The sequence below is a fragment of the Notothenia rossii genome, assembly GCF_949606895.1.
Source record: "Notothenia rossii genome assembly, chromosome: 1".
Taxonomy (NCBI): Eukaryota; Metazoa; Chordata; class Actinopteri; order Perciformes; family Nototheniidae; genus Notothenia; species Notothenia rossii.
The window spans coordinates 19230196-19245216 of record NC_136912.1 but is presented as its reverse complement, the minus strand read 5'-3'; the positions used below and the strand labels follow the sequence as shown (position 1 = coordinate 19245216).

General features: G+C 40.2%; 1 protein-coding gene across 3 annotated transcripts in view; it reads right to left on the bottom strand.

Moving 5' to 3' along the window:
- The window catches only part of septin9b (septin 9b), a 72502-nt gene that overhangs the window by 40969 nt on the left and 16512 nt on the right, over positions 1-15021 (bottom strand). For 2 of the 3 annotated variants that reach the window (XM_079646726.1, XM_079646725.1), the window contains exon 2: positions 4199-4903. In XM_079646726.1, the coding sequence (XP_079502852.1) occupies positions 4199-4903 (705 nt within the window). Of the gene's footprint in view, positions 1-4198; positions 4904-13858; positions 13995-15021 lie in introns of those variants that run through there. The other variant, XM_079646724.1, reaches the window with a different exon arrangement.

Below are 15021 nucleotides of genomic sequence, written 5' to 3'. Positions count from 1 at the left end.
CCCAGTGATAGCTTTACTATTTATAGTCGAGCTATTGTAGATCTACTGACAGCAAGCATTTGTTGAAACACTGTAAAAAAAAAAGTGCCCATTGTTGCGTGAATCCATTCAGTTAATTATTAAATCAATAACAAAATAATTGCCAACTATTTTGAGGAACCATTGATCATTTTAATATGTTTTTAAATTGAGAACATTTCAATCATTCACTGGTTGTAGCTTGATTGTTTGAATAAACCAACAAATTTGAATTATGTCACCTTGGCCTGTTTGAAATTATGACAACATTTTCATTGTTATCTGACAATTAACAAAAGAAAGATAACAATTATCAGATTTATCAATAATGAAGGTTGTTGCAGCCCTGTACTAATCGTTATCCTAAAGTGACTAGGTTTCATATGAAGACCATAACAAAGTCTGTAGGTTAAACAAAGTTCCTCAAATGTCAAAGCAGCTCTGAAACGTGATAAGAAATGTTTCATTTTGGACCACAGGTGGCCTACACTCAGATGTTAGATAGAGTTCTCTGTGCTGTGTTTGATGGATTGATGCGCAGCAGACCCTGCTGTCGAGATATGCGTCCCCATCTGTCTGAACGCAGCGGAGCAGACCAGATCCTAATCACAGGGACTCTGGTGTCTGTGGCCTGCAGTTAACCTGACGGCGAGGTTCTCTTTCTCATTCTCCTTTGGAACATCTACCATCACTCATCACAACGATTCGATGTCATGACACCGATTCTGGATGAATTTCGTCCTGCACTTGAAGCACTTATATTGTATAATATTATACACTTTAGTCTTCACATTATACCAAGTGGTAATATTTGTATACACATGTCTCTGCAAATACATATATAGACAACTAATACAAATAATAAATACATCTAAATCAGGGCTCTCCAACCTTTTTTAGAACGAGAGCTACGTTCAAAAAATAAAACAAGTCGTGAAATTGTGCAATTGGCAGATAAGCAGCAATGAAACTACAAATATATAAATCTATATAATCTATAAATCATTTATCACTCCTCTTTTTTTGTTTTGTTTTTGAAGGCAGTGTATATATTTAGCACATTTTAACATTATTATATGCTTACCTTCAACCCTTATGTGCTGATTGAGTCTGTGGGACCCGTTTTCAGTGTTTACTAAAAGAAAATGTATGCAATTAATTGTTTTTTCAACCTGAGACTCATTGGCTTTGGTTCATTTTCTGTGAAGAACATATTCTAAATCCTTGATATCTCAACCAAAATACTTTGGCCAATATTGTCAATACAATTTTCCTATAACATGCTATTTACAATATAATACCTACCAGGTTAGTAGAACATCCATTAGATTAAAGGGTTTAATAAACTGTAGGACTGTGTTATTTTCATTGCCGATTAGTCTGGCAAATCCTTTCATGCCCACACATTTTTTGTTGTTGAAACTTTACGGTGATAAAATAGCTAAAAATGCCATCCACACTTTCTAAGAGTCCAAAGTTACGTCTTCAAATGTATATTTTGTCAACATTACACTGTTTTACGGTACAAAACCCTAGACATTTAGTTCCCAAAAGAAGAAAGTAGCCAACAAATAATCACGGGGACCAGGATCGAGCACATACATGTCTTTGTGGATATTTTTGTGGATGAGCTTCCCTGACTTTGTAAAGACACAAATAATTACATATTTGATCTTCAGTGATCTTCCAACAACTCCAGTACACTCTACATTATTTGTGTTTTGTGTCCAAAACACCTTTCATGCTGCACAAAGTGTGTCTCACTCTCTGATGCTTTGATCAAAGCACACAGGGATATTGGCTGGGAAGCTGACTGGATCACATGACCCCTGAGAGAGGAAGTGCACTGCAGTGAGGTCACGCAGTGGGGGAAACAATCACACTGACAGAACACGGAAGGAAGCAGAGGATACTCGGTGTGCTTTTGCGTGTGTGTTTGTGAGCCAAATGATGTGTGATGTCATTTCCTCGAGGAAAAACTGAAATGGCAGGAAGTCAGTTTATCTAATAAAGTCCCAAAGACACAGTTGACAGCCATAGGCAAAATAATAAAAGTATGCCTAATAAACTTTGCTTTCGGGGTTGGCAAAAGCTCTTCCAGGTGGACAATTTTCAAAATAGCTCTAAAAACCAATTGAAAGCACTTACAACTGGACCAAATAAACAAACATGGGCAAATAAACAATGTGTATTTCTGCTTTTGATATGACTTTGGCCAAAGGGTTTATAGTTTATAGAAACAAGTACATTTTATCATAATATGTGACAGCAGTACTTTTATAAGTGTGTGAGTTATTTTGTGTGTTTTTAGCTCTCTTGATAATGTGTAAAGTAAAGCAGGGTGGGTCCCTCAGGCAGGTCACCCTCCATTTAGACCCCATTAGTGCCTCTCTCTGTGGACAAATACATGTAGACCACCCCCATAATCAACAAGAGAAGCCTGTCAAACTCTCAGCACAGAAACAGACTCAAATGTAGTCATTTGAAGTAGAAACCTTTTTAAACACAGCCAGTAAAACTAGGAATATTTAACACAAAATCAACAAAAAAGCACCATCATTATAATTATTCAAGAGCAAATTATAAAGTGAAGGTCACGTAGGAAGTGATTTGGGTTATCTGATTAATCCAATTAGCTCCCCTCTGTTATCTGGAGCTTTATTACTTTATTTACGTCAGCTCAACTGTTTTCTGGTTCGCTCTCACCGCTCTCAAGGATGCAGCAAGCACATGTGTTGAGTGAAAAAGCTCTTAAGATAAACTGTACACTACCTGCTCATACCCGCACAGCAGATTTACAAACTAGATAGTCCACATAATGGATAATTTAGCTGTATCTAAATGAAATGGATATTTACCCTCTGGAATTGGTAGAGCACACAAACAGAGCCAAAAAAGAAAGAATATTACAAATGATTTGCAAGGAGAACAAACACATTAACCTTTAAAACGAATGATATTGTTGCTGCTTATCTATCAATATATGCAACTATTTGCTAACAAGTTTATCATATCCTAAAAGGTGATGATACAGTATGTCAATGTTTTGGGTGTGTTACCAATTTGTTCCTGTGTCAGTTTTTGCAAGTTTCATACAATGTCCTAAAATATCTGTATAGAGTGTACATTATATGACATTCATCCTTCTTTATGGCATATTCTAACTGAAGCACTACTAACTATACTATCTGACTACCATATGCCTCTGCTGCTGACTTTCATCACAATATAAAACCAAGTCGGCTCCAATACTGCATTAACAGACATGGATTACCACAAATACAGACCCACAGTCTGCTGTTTCTCCTGACAGACAGGCCAACACGATCACATGCAGACATCAGACTAATGAAAAAGCTGCTCCTATTACTGACTTTTTTCTCATTGAGAGATCCGATACTGGCATTATTCTGCTGCCTCAGTGTTTGTGGAGAAGGAGCAGGAAGTTATGAAGTCAGAAGAAAAAACCCAAACGAATCAGGGCCCCAATGAAATGTAATCTGGAAAATTAGACTGTTTTTATCCAGTGGGGTTTGAATGTAAAATAACTTAAACCCAAGAGGGAAAAGTTTCCCTTTCCTTCACACATAATTAGGTGTCATTTGGTTTTATTTGACTTTAAGATAGCCTATTTCAACTACTTTTATCTCTTTTCCACTGATGACAGCGTCTCTCCAAACTGGTATGTCTGTGCTAAAGCAATCACACAGGATGTTGAGCTAAATCTGCACCAAAGCACTGATAGGCTAAACTAGTCAGTCTCTGATTAACCTTTTACACAACACTCCAACAACATCATTAGACTCTATATGAGACCCAAAATATATTATGTGTTAACAAAGAAGAATCAACTCATTAAAACCATTTTAGTAGTCTTTCCGCTAGCATTCTACAAACCACAGCTAATTCAGTCCCAAGAACAAGGAAATGGAAATATATAACTATTTTAGCCTTTTTTGAGACCTTATGTTACTCAGATTTTCCATTATTTGTTGGTTGGATGCATTTTGCCATGGCTTTTTCACTTGGTGGACATAAGCGTCTGTAACATCTCTCTTAACTTCAGTTCTGCATCAGTGAAGTAAGGTGAGAATATAAAAAACATTGAAGGTCAGCAAGTATTGAGTTGACATATTTAAATGTGTTGCTCTTAAAAGGTGCTATGATTAAACAAACTTACTGTCAGTGTTTGGGGATTTTCGTCCATGACTAGGCGAGGAGCAGCGGAAAGTGGTGACGATGGTGTTGTGATGAGGGTTGGGGTGGTGAGGGTGGTGCACTGGTTGGTGGTGGCCGTTGTTTTCTGGAGGAGCCCTGGTGATGCTGATTTCAGGTTTACGGAAATCTCCGGGATTAGGAGGCTCAAACTTGCGAGCGTGATTCTGCTCAGGGGCCCTGCTGATGCCATTGTTGTTATTGTTGCCTTCATTGCGGCGTATCACCGGAGAATCAGTAGGCGTCTTAGCGAAAGTGACCTCCCTCTTATGGCTCATCTCGGGGGTCTTGGTGTGGCCCAGGACTTCAGGGCGTTTCAGGGCGCTGTTGGTTGCAAAGCGTGTGGAAGAAGGGCTGATGATGTTATCCACCTGCTTGCTGGAGGAAGAGGAGATGTCGATGGAGAGTTCGGATCGACGTGACACCGGCTCGGGAGTCTTGGAGCCTCCTCCACCCATGATGGAGCGGGGTTGGATAAAGTTGAGGTTGTTGTTGTTGGTGGTGGTGGTGGTGGTGGTTGCCGGGGCGGGGGGGGGAGTGCCCAGGTCACGGTAGTAGATGCTGGTGGGAGACATGGCGTTACGGTGAGGGGAGCTGGTGGTTCGACGGGAGCCAGGGGACAAGTGAGAGGAAGTGTCCACATCCTCCACCTCAAAGGACCTCTTCAGAGCTGGATATGATGGACAAACACAACACACATTAACTTAAAGGGTAATTTGACTGCTGACACTATTAGTTGATTTACTGATGAGTTAAAAGACAATAAGTGCGCATCAACTATGTAAGTAAGTTGATTTATTATGCAACTATTTTTGAAAACAGTAACGCCAAATATCCTCTCCTTCTTGATTCTCCGGCAAGTTTCTGCTTTTCTCCGTTTTTAATTGAATATATCTTGGTTTCGTTTTTGAATGATGGACTCATTAATCAAAAAAGTAATAGCCAATACAAATAACTGTGTCTGTTACTAAACATAGCTGTGATTTAATAAAGTACTCCCACATAACCAGGTTAAAGGTTGTTGAATAAAGGTAGTGTGGTAGAAAATGTCAATATTAATGGAGCAACCTTACATTTTTATGCGGACGATACCGTGATGTACTGTGCAGGTCCCTCCATTAAGGAGGCTGTTGTTAAATTGCAGGCTGTTTTTAACATTATTCAGACTCAGCTCTCTGAACTAAAGCTTCTTTTAAATGTTGATAAAACCAAGGTAATGCTCTTTTCAAAAGCTAAAAAGACACTTTGGATATTGTAACTGCGCAAGGAATAATACTTGAAGTGGTTACCTGTTATAAATACCTAGGTATCTGGCTTGATGATTTTCTCACTTTTAAACTTCAGGTCAATAACCTGCTTAAAAAGCTGAGGGTTAGGCTAGGTTTCTTTTTCAGAAAGAAGTCCTGTTTCTCATTTGAAGCCAGGAGAAGGCTAGTCACTGTGACCTTTTTACCTGTGCTGATCTATGGTGATTTGATCTATATGAATGCACCTGCCTATTGCCTGAACAAGTTAGATGCCGCCTATCACAGCGCACTGAGATTTGTCACTAATTGTAAAGCACTTACTCATCACTGTACCCTGTATGCCAAGGCAGGTTTGCCATCACTTACTGTAAAGAGGCTCAGTCATTGGTACACGTTTATTTATAAAGCTTTGTTGGGTAAACTCCCGTATTATAACTGCTCTCTGATAACACAGAGAGTTGCAAGCAGCTATTGTCTGAGATTGCATGATGTAGTATTGTTAGATGTGCCAAGAACAAGGACTGTCTTAGGTAAGACAGCTTTTATGTGCGCAGCTCCACTTGCTTGGAACAGTCTACAGCTGAAATTGAAAATGAGCAATTTCATTCCTCTGCATGTTTTTAAAGCTAGTCTAAGTGAAATGCTCTTTGAAACTATGGGTATTTAAATGTCGATAAGTATGTAAATGTAGCCTGTAAATATGTTGTATGATGTCCTTTATGTTTTATGTTGTTTTATGTTTCATGTGGAACCTATTAGCTGCAGGTATCCCTTGAAAAAGAGATCTATGATCTCAAGGGGCCAATCTGGTTAAATGAAGGTTTGAAATTAAATGAAATTAATGACTAAAATCCACCACTGAGTAAAATAGGAGAAATATATTGAAAGCACCATGACTCATGAACCAGCTCATCCTTCATCTATACTGTAAATAATGTATGGGTCAAGATTGCTTTTATAGATGTGGGAACAATCTCACAAAAGATTCAACAAAAGGTCATACCAATTAAGTGAGCATTACACAATGTGAATTGTTAAAAATAAATTAATCTAAAACCAGTATGATCAGTTTCCAAGTAGTAAAGTGGCCTGAGGTTTGAGGCTGGGGTAGCTGTAGAAGCCGTTTTGGGTGGCAACACAAAGGAAACAGCAGGCCACAGCCAGTAAGCAATACTCATCCAATTCCATTGCATAGGCCTACTGATCACAGGCAGCAGGTTTTAACTGTACTGTATTACATGTTTAATTTGATTCTTGTGTCATTAAGTCATGACTTCGAGGCTTTGTGTGCGGTGGGTGCACAAGTTAATAAAATGTGAGGGTTGACACGGAGCCATTTGAAGTGCTTCACGACATATTATAAATAATGCACGCATTCAGCCAAGCATTGCTGCCTTCCAAGCATTTAGGCAAAAAGTCCCAAGACTCCCTGTTTATGAGCAACATGAGCGCAAAGATATCGAGACACATCCTTCCCCTTGGTTAGTTGTGAAATGAGAAAATAGCTGTCCAAGACGAAGACACTCCGGGATGGGATCACCCCCTGGGAAGAATGCACTGGCTCAAAGTCAACTTTAATTTGACTCCAATCGTGGAGATGTTGTGCCAAGCCAATGGCCAGGAGCTGGTATAATAATGACACACTAGTAAGACCAGGCCACTCACGCACACCCTAAAGAACATCTCCCGTTTCCTGCAATCCAAAATGCAGCGCCGATTATTTGATCTGCTTGTGGCTTGTGGTGTGTCTGCGTGTGCACGCGTCTTTATGTAACTATATGTAGTTTTGTTCAAAGTGCTTGTAAAAAAACAAGAAAGTGTGTGTTACAGGAATGTATACGTGTTTATTTTTAAGCGACTACACCCACAGGGAGGGGACGGTGCCCCAGCCCCACAGCGCTCTCTGTAAAGCCTAAACTGTCAGGGGATGCAAGGCTTAACAAAATCACATCAAAGCCGTCTCCACACACATATCAGCCAGCAGCGCTAATCTAATTTACGGCTATAAACTGCGTCATTCCAACATGGTGGACATTTGATACAATTTACGTCTGACAAAAAGTCAGGCCAGAGCCAAAGTATTATTCTGTTTTCGTGTTAGTCGGACACACCAAGGACGTTCTTGTTTGCCATGGGAATAAACGGATCTACACTCACGTCTTGGAGTTTAAGATGATTTGTGTGACAAATCTCCGCCAATATTCCCTGTGCACCCTTTATCTAGCCCTTAACGCTTGAGTATCTTTCATATGTGGCACTGTAGGAGACTGTTATTAAGGCTGTAAGGCTAGCTTTATGTGCTTATTTCCTGTGCTGAAGTTCTGATGAGACCAGAGTTCATTAACCAGTAAGGTAACAGCTTTAAAATTCATCATCTGAAAGATTGAACCAGTAAAGAATGATATTCACCAAAATTGCAATTTGTAAGTTAGTCTCCAAACCAATATTGCCAGTGGAGTGTGTCCTTAGTGCAGCTTTCTACACTCTTGTGTTTTATGATTGGTGAGAGGGAGTCCAAGGCTGTGGCTACTTTGAACTCTGGCCAGAGAATAAGCTGATCTGCCAAAAGTGGACCGCAGTTTTAATAAGAAGCTGAATGGTTGTGATGCACCCTTTAAGACTGTATTGTGTAATGAGCGAGTCACCCAAACTAAGCTCTTCTAGGAGCTCCAACACTTTCCGGAGAGCGTTCACAATCTAACAACTCTTGACACTTGCTGTAGACTTTGGTTATATTTTGAAAGGGCTAATGCTACACAAAGGAAAGGGATATCAGGATACATATTCCCAAGTTTTGTCCAAATAAGAGAGGAGAACTGAGACGTTGTTCAGCCAATGACCTGTTCAGTGATCTTAGATTAGTATTTCTGTTCTTGGGTGCTTTGTGATTATATGCCCACAAGCAGGGGACCAAAGCAGAGGACTTGAGTGCTTTCCTCTCGGGCCGTTTGTTTTTATTTAGAGACTGTGCAGTGAAGTGAACATGATTTAAGAGCAGGGATGAATTTAAATCCCTATGTGCTTTAATGTTGTCTGGGAATATAGAAAATGGCAAAAGGCATTTAGGGCATCTCTCACTCAGATGATCACTCAACTCCCAAGTTTCTAAGGATCCCACAGACTCCTGGGTCTTTTCTTGTTCAACGCAAAAGGGGAAATATATGGTTTTACTTTCATCCAGGATATTCTCTGCATGAATATAGTGAGTATAGGATCGCAGAGCTTTAGGAAGGTAAAGTAAGGAGTGTGGGACTGACAGATGGATGAAGAAGTATTGTTCCCAGTGAAAGAGCATTCCCAGACTATGAGCTGGAAACACGAGGTCGAGTCCACCTCAGAGGAACCTCATTAACAGGAGCCAGGAGTCTCGTCTCCCAGCGTCCCACCACTACCTATCACCGCCCAGTGTCCGGTATCTCATGCTGTCTCATGTGGGAAGATAATGCAGCACAGACTATAGTAAAGGATTATTTGGCGTAACAAAAACAAAAGATGGTGGCAGCTGTATTCTCACTGCGGTTCATGGTCATTTGTCCTAATACGGCCCAGGTGTTAGGCTGACTTCTTCTCTATCATCTGTGTCATCACCTTTTTCTCAAGGACATCCCAACAAATCAACACAAATATTCACTATCATCTCAGGCCAGATGCAGTAATAGGAGATAGTCAAGAGTTAGAGGGAGTCAAACAAACAAAAAGAGAGAAGGGAGAAGAGCATAAAGAGACCTGAGCCAAGAGGTTGCATGGTGAGAAAGTTCGCAGCTTGTGACAACGTTTTTACTTATTGTTTTCTCTATCACTGATATGAGTTTGGACTGACAGCAGCCAACAAAGATTGGCTGTACTATCATGTTACAATTGTAATAATGTCATCTTACAGTAACTGATTTATTGGCAAAAACCTTACTATCACTACATATCCCAGGAGTATAACAAATATTTCAGGTTCGACTCTGAGGATATCGAGTTTTTGAGGGTGGAAAGCATCAATAATGTTAACCGTGGAAAATAAGGCTCAGACAGTGGCGGACTGGCCATCGGGACGTTCGGGACGAATCCCCATGGGCCGAAACTGAAGTGGGCCGGTCGGATAAGTCACTAGAACCTCCCCCCCACCCCCCCCTCCGTCGACAATTTACTAGCGGTATTTACTTGCGCTACCGAGGTGGGCCGGTACCAAAGTGGGCCGGTCGAGAGTCCCGGGCGGATTTGTAGTCCCAGTCCGCCCCTGGGCAACGAACATTTAAAAAATGTAGAATGAAAACCTTATTTATACTACACTATTTGATTGTAATATGTTTAATCCTAATTGATGTTTAGAATGACCAGCATAGTCATATTCTGTTCACTGATGAATTAATTCTGATGTTAAGCTGCTAGTCATTTCTTCCTTCACTTCCTTTGGATGTATCGAAATAAAAGCGTCACAGGAAAGTGACGTGCCCCTGAACTGCTGGAAGCTTTAAATGTGAAACAGATGTACAAAGTGTCGACTTTGCATTAACAGCAGCATGTCAGAATATATGATAGTTTATCACTTTAACAAAAAAAGAAAAGAGAAAGTCAAAAAGAGAAAGGCGTCCCTCAAATGAAATGAATTAACCTGGCTATACTTTGCAGCTGTTAACACAACTAATTCAATTGTTAAGAAAACCTTGTACATTTGTAATAGTTTGAATAAGAACCCTGCACATAAAATACAATAATGCAGAATAGTAGCAACAAACCTTCTGAACCAGTATATTAATTCATAAAATGCCCTGTACTGCACACAGCCTTGAACCACTCATCGGTCTTGTAATTCAAGCCTCAGGCAATAAGTCAAGTGATCAAGACAGTTACTGTGTCAACTTAATCTGTAAAATACGGGTTATATAAAACCAGTTTATGCACTGTGGAGTTTATCTGACATCAGTTCAGTAGCATGTCCATGTGGTAAAATCAGTAAAACTATTTGACAAGACAAGGCCAAACAACCAACGATACAATTTCACACTACGTTTTTTTGCTTAGTCGGACAAAATCTTAATACTACGCTGTCAAACGCATACTTCCTTTTGCTATCCACTGATGGTGTTGGGTTCACTAATGCTGACCAGCAGCAGTACAGCTCACTGTGTCAGATTTACTGCGTGGTTCTCTAGGGGTCTGGCCGACACCCTGTGTCCGGCACAGAGGAATTCTGTGAGAGTAAGAGGTGTCTTGTAAAGATGGAAGACGTGTGATAGAAGAGGTAATTTAGTGCAGGTCTTGGGTCAAAATCTTCAATTTTCTGCAGTAATGTTAAAGTGCCAGCTGTTTAAAAGGAGGATATGAATCGTAATCAGAACCAAGAGGCAATTTCACCCCTGGTTGAAGGTGTGTGCACGCGCACACGCATGCTGACAAAGTCGGTCAGGCAGCTGTTGAATAGCTGGCCCGTTGCTTAGCTTCAGGCCCTCTAAGCCTCAACCTTTGACAGGTAAAGCCTTGTTCTCTTCCTTTGATCAAGCACTGGTTAACTATCCACTTCATGAACAGATTGATTTACATCAGTGACCGGCAAGGAATAAACACAGTGGCTGCATTCCATTTTAACACCTGTGAACTCAGTGTCTCGAGTTCAACACAGTTCTGATCAAAAGTGTGGAGAAAAAAAGAAAAGATTGTGTGACTGATGCAGAAAGTATTAAACATTTGATTAATCAGAGCTCAGTGACCTCACAGCAGATATTAACAATATTCAGGCCGAGCATATTTGTGTGGAACTGCCTAAACTTACGTCCAAATTATACGTTACGTCATAACATACTTAACTTATAAACACAACCTTAGTAACGTCCCAAACATACCTATTTTAACCCAAACCATGATCCTTTCTTTAACCTTACCAAGTTGTTTGGTTTCCTTAACCTAACCAAGTAGCAATGTAACATACTTAATTGAAGTACATTAACCCCTTGTTGAAGTGTCTATCTGACTACCCTGCATGTTGAAAGCTTGCACGGGAACACCCGGTGCGTTACAAAGCGACTACAAGGTACGTAGGTTGGGAGTGACAACATGCAGGAACAGATAGACTAACATAAGATTAAGCAAATAATCTGTAGAAAAACAACTTTCACTTGGCATAGTAATATATAAGCATGGACTCACAGGCTTTTTGTGATTTAATTGACATTTTAGAACAAACAGTTCCGGAGAGACCTGTTAGGAAAGTGTTGTTTTTACCGTTTTTTACGCATATTATCCAATCAAACCAACTGTATAACACACAAATTGTACCACCCACATGCAAGCTCTCCATTTCAATGTTCATTTCCTCTCTGTATCCACGTGCTTCACTGGAGCAAGAACATGCCACCTCTGGGCAGATAAACAGTACTAAATACCTTGGATTGGACTCAAAATTCAGTTTAGATTGGCAGACAAAACACGAGCTAATGTACGACTCTACAAAGTCTCTATGGATATACAAATATGGGTTTATTCTGAGCTTATTTTCTGGTGACTCATACGTTTAGATTCAGGAGAGACATTTTCTATCTTTTAGAAAATCCTAATATTGTTTCAGCACGTAGTTGTTATGGTGATTTCTATCTTCCTTTTAATAGTCAGAAACACACAGAAGGTCATCCAAGTCGCATTATTACATCTTTAATGTGTTCAGCAATTACGTTGCCATTCCCTCTCTGTGCCTTTTCCCTCCTCAGGGAAGTTCTGTGCAGTGCAAAGTACTGGAAAACATGATGATCTGGGATCAAATAAGGATTTACTCAGTCAAGTGTTTGCCATGAACATCTCTCTATAGCCGTTTCTGTCCTGCATGGAAACACTAGACTGGTTCATGATGACCAGTATAATGTACTGTTGGGGTACAATATGGTTGTCACTATTAGGTAGTGGTTACAGCAGGTGCTTTCTGTAGTACTGAATGCTATATTTGGTAATGCATTACTAAAGCTCAACAGTACAGAGATGAACCTGGCATTGACCTAGCTCTCACCTCATTTGGCTTTATTGCCTTTAACGTCTTTTTGAATAAACCAGTAACATGAACTCCATCCATCTGTAATATCCGATTAAGACAAAAATGGTCTGCCAGAAATGCTTGGTCTACACCAACTGTATTCAATATTATAATCGTGATAAAGAAAATACCATGTTCCGAGTTAAAAATAAACCAGTAGATGTTGTGGTATGCTTGAGATGAACTGTGAAAAGTGTTCTGCATCCAAGACTGAAGGCAAAAATGGCTACAGTTGTTCCACACTGCTGGACAATCATAGGGATAGGCGCGGCAATAGTTCAGAGGAGGACGAGACATTTCAATAGATAATTCACAGTATTAGTGAACAATGAATACTGGCATAGTAAGTCAAGTGTACCATTCACATAAATTAAATGAAGGTGACATTTTTATAATGACGTTAACAAGGTCAAACCAGACTATCTCAGTAACCACATCAACACAGAGTTAATCTTTGTGAACTCACTGTGCAGAATTGACACTAAACCCAATTAAGGAAATACTTTACCTATTAAAACTGATTATCATAATCAAATGAGAGGGTACAGTCTTAAACAAAACATGCAGACACGAGCTGACACACAGTTTTGTAGTATTTAAAAACCAAGACAGATTTTCCAAACTTGAATCCAATGTCAGAGAATTAAGCCATGCAGATTAATTTATAGAAATTGAAAGCGGATTATGAAATGAATCAATGTCATCAATTTATTTAAAAAGAGTTTTGCTAACTGAACTGATAGTACACTGCTAGAAATATGTTTTGAATACTCTGGTAATCATGGTACCAATGAGGATTGAAACTGCTCTCAGCATCAGTCCATTACATCACACAGTGAGCATCAGGCCAAAGACCAGCTGGAGGATGCAGTCTGACCGGAGGAGGAACAGGAAAGAAGTGGGGAAGGAAGACAGACAGAATGGTAGAGGAAGAGGTGGACAAAGAATTATTTCCAGCTCCACACTATTTTAGCAAACAAAGGAAAGACAATGTTGTGAATGGAGTATGAGGAGGTGAGACAGATGTTAGCTCTTAGTGTTGAGGTTTGCACTGTCTCCCTCTCAGTGCTTTCAGCTGAAGGCTTTCCGGAGTTGGATGTGTGGTGTCAATGCTGTGTTTGTTTCTATTATTGACATAACTTGGGTACAATCAATAACAGACCATAGGCTACAGGGACTTGGCTGTGCTCACCACCCTGTTTTTACACACAGTAACAAGCAGATGCAAACACATGTGCAGTACTATGCAACAAATACACAAAAATGTTGAATACTATTCATAAGCATCATACTTCTGACAGATGTTGCTGCTTACCATAAACTGTCATCACATTAAAAGTGAAAAGAAAGCAGAAGAGAAATGACAAACCTTCAAAATCTGAAATAATTCCCTCCAAGTGTGGATTGACTCCAGAATCTGACATGTTTTCAAGCATGAAACTTCACACTTTTCCTCCCAACTTTCCAAAATTCAATGGTATGAAAAAAAAATCCAAAGTCCAGAACTTTCTTAAAAGAGCAACTTATTTTCTCTGACTTCCCACTAACTTCTCTATATCGCTGGATTCAGACTTCAGAGTGCAACAAGGCAAGCCTCCTCCCTTCTCCTCCCCTCCCTGCAGCTTAAAACACACTCCCCCTTCTTACTCATGTCCTGTGTATGTGTGCGACTGCGTTTCCCCCTGCCCCAGCCCCACACCAACAAACGTGCACGTGCAGGCATTCACGCAGACAACAAACCCTGTCATTCCCCAAGACCCTTTTTGACCAAAGTGGTTCTCAGGTCTGATTTCCTGATTCAGCCTTGAGCAGCTCTGACAGTGAAAGTGGACAATATGTCACACAGTCAATTTAACAAAGGTAACCTGCAATCAGACAAGATTGTTGTTACAGCTCCATAAGGGAGGCCAGTTTCCCTCTGTCAAAGCTAGGGACTACAGTTTTACAGTTTAAGGCTTGAGTTCTGAGTAAACAAGCACTAAAAAGTGTCTGACATGTTAATTAAAGTGCAGCCACTGCAGTAGGAGCTGCTTTCCTGAGACAGAAAACTTAAGAGACTTCCTGGAGAAAGTTGACATCTGGGATATATGACGGCTCAGGGCAATCAGAGGGGGATTCGTGCAGCAACCCGCCCTCTGTGACACTGAATTATCAGGAAGAAAATGGGAATTTGAGCTTGGTGGACACAGCTGACCAGGTAATCCAGCACCGCTGCACTTCTTTTGGGGGCCATGCCGACGACAAGCCAGCTTTTTGATGTGGTGGGTATGGTTTCACTTCTTGAAGCTGCTATGGCCAATTTAGAGACTGTTCTTTGGGGGGTGTTGAAAGGTGTTAATAAATGTGATGAAATATCAAAGTCAGCTTTGCATTTATTTAACTGCATCCACTATGGGACTTGTTGGAGTATTTCCTATCCATGAAACTCCCACAGAAACAAAGAGGTGATGTTATCACGGTGATTGCTGATTAGTCATGAGTGAACTGCTATTCACAACTTCCTGTTTGGAGCCAGACGTGTCTGCAACTAAG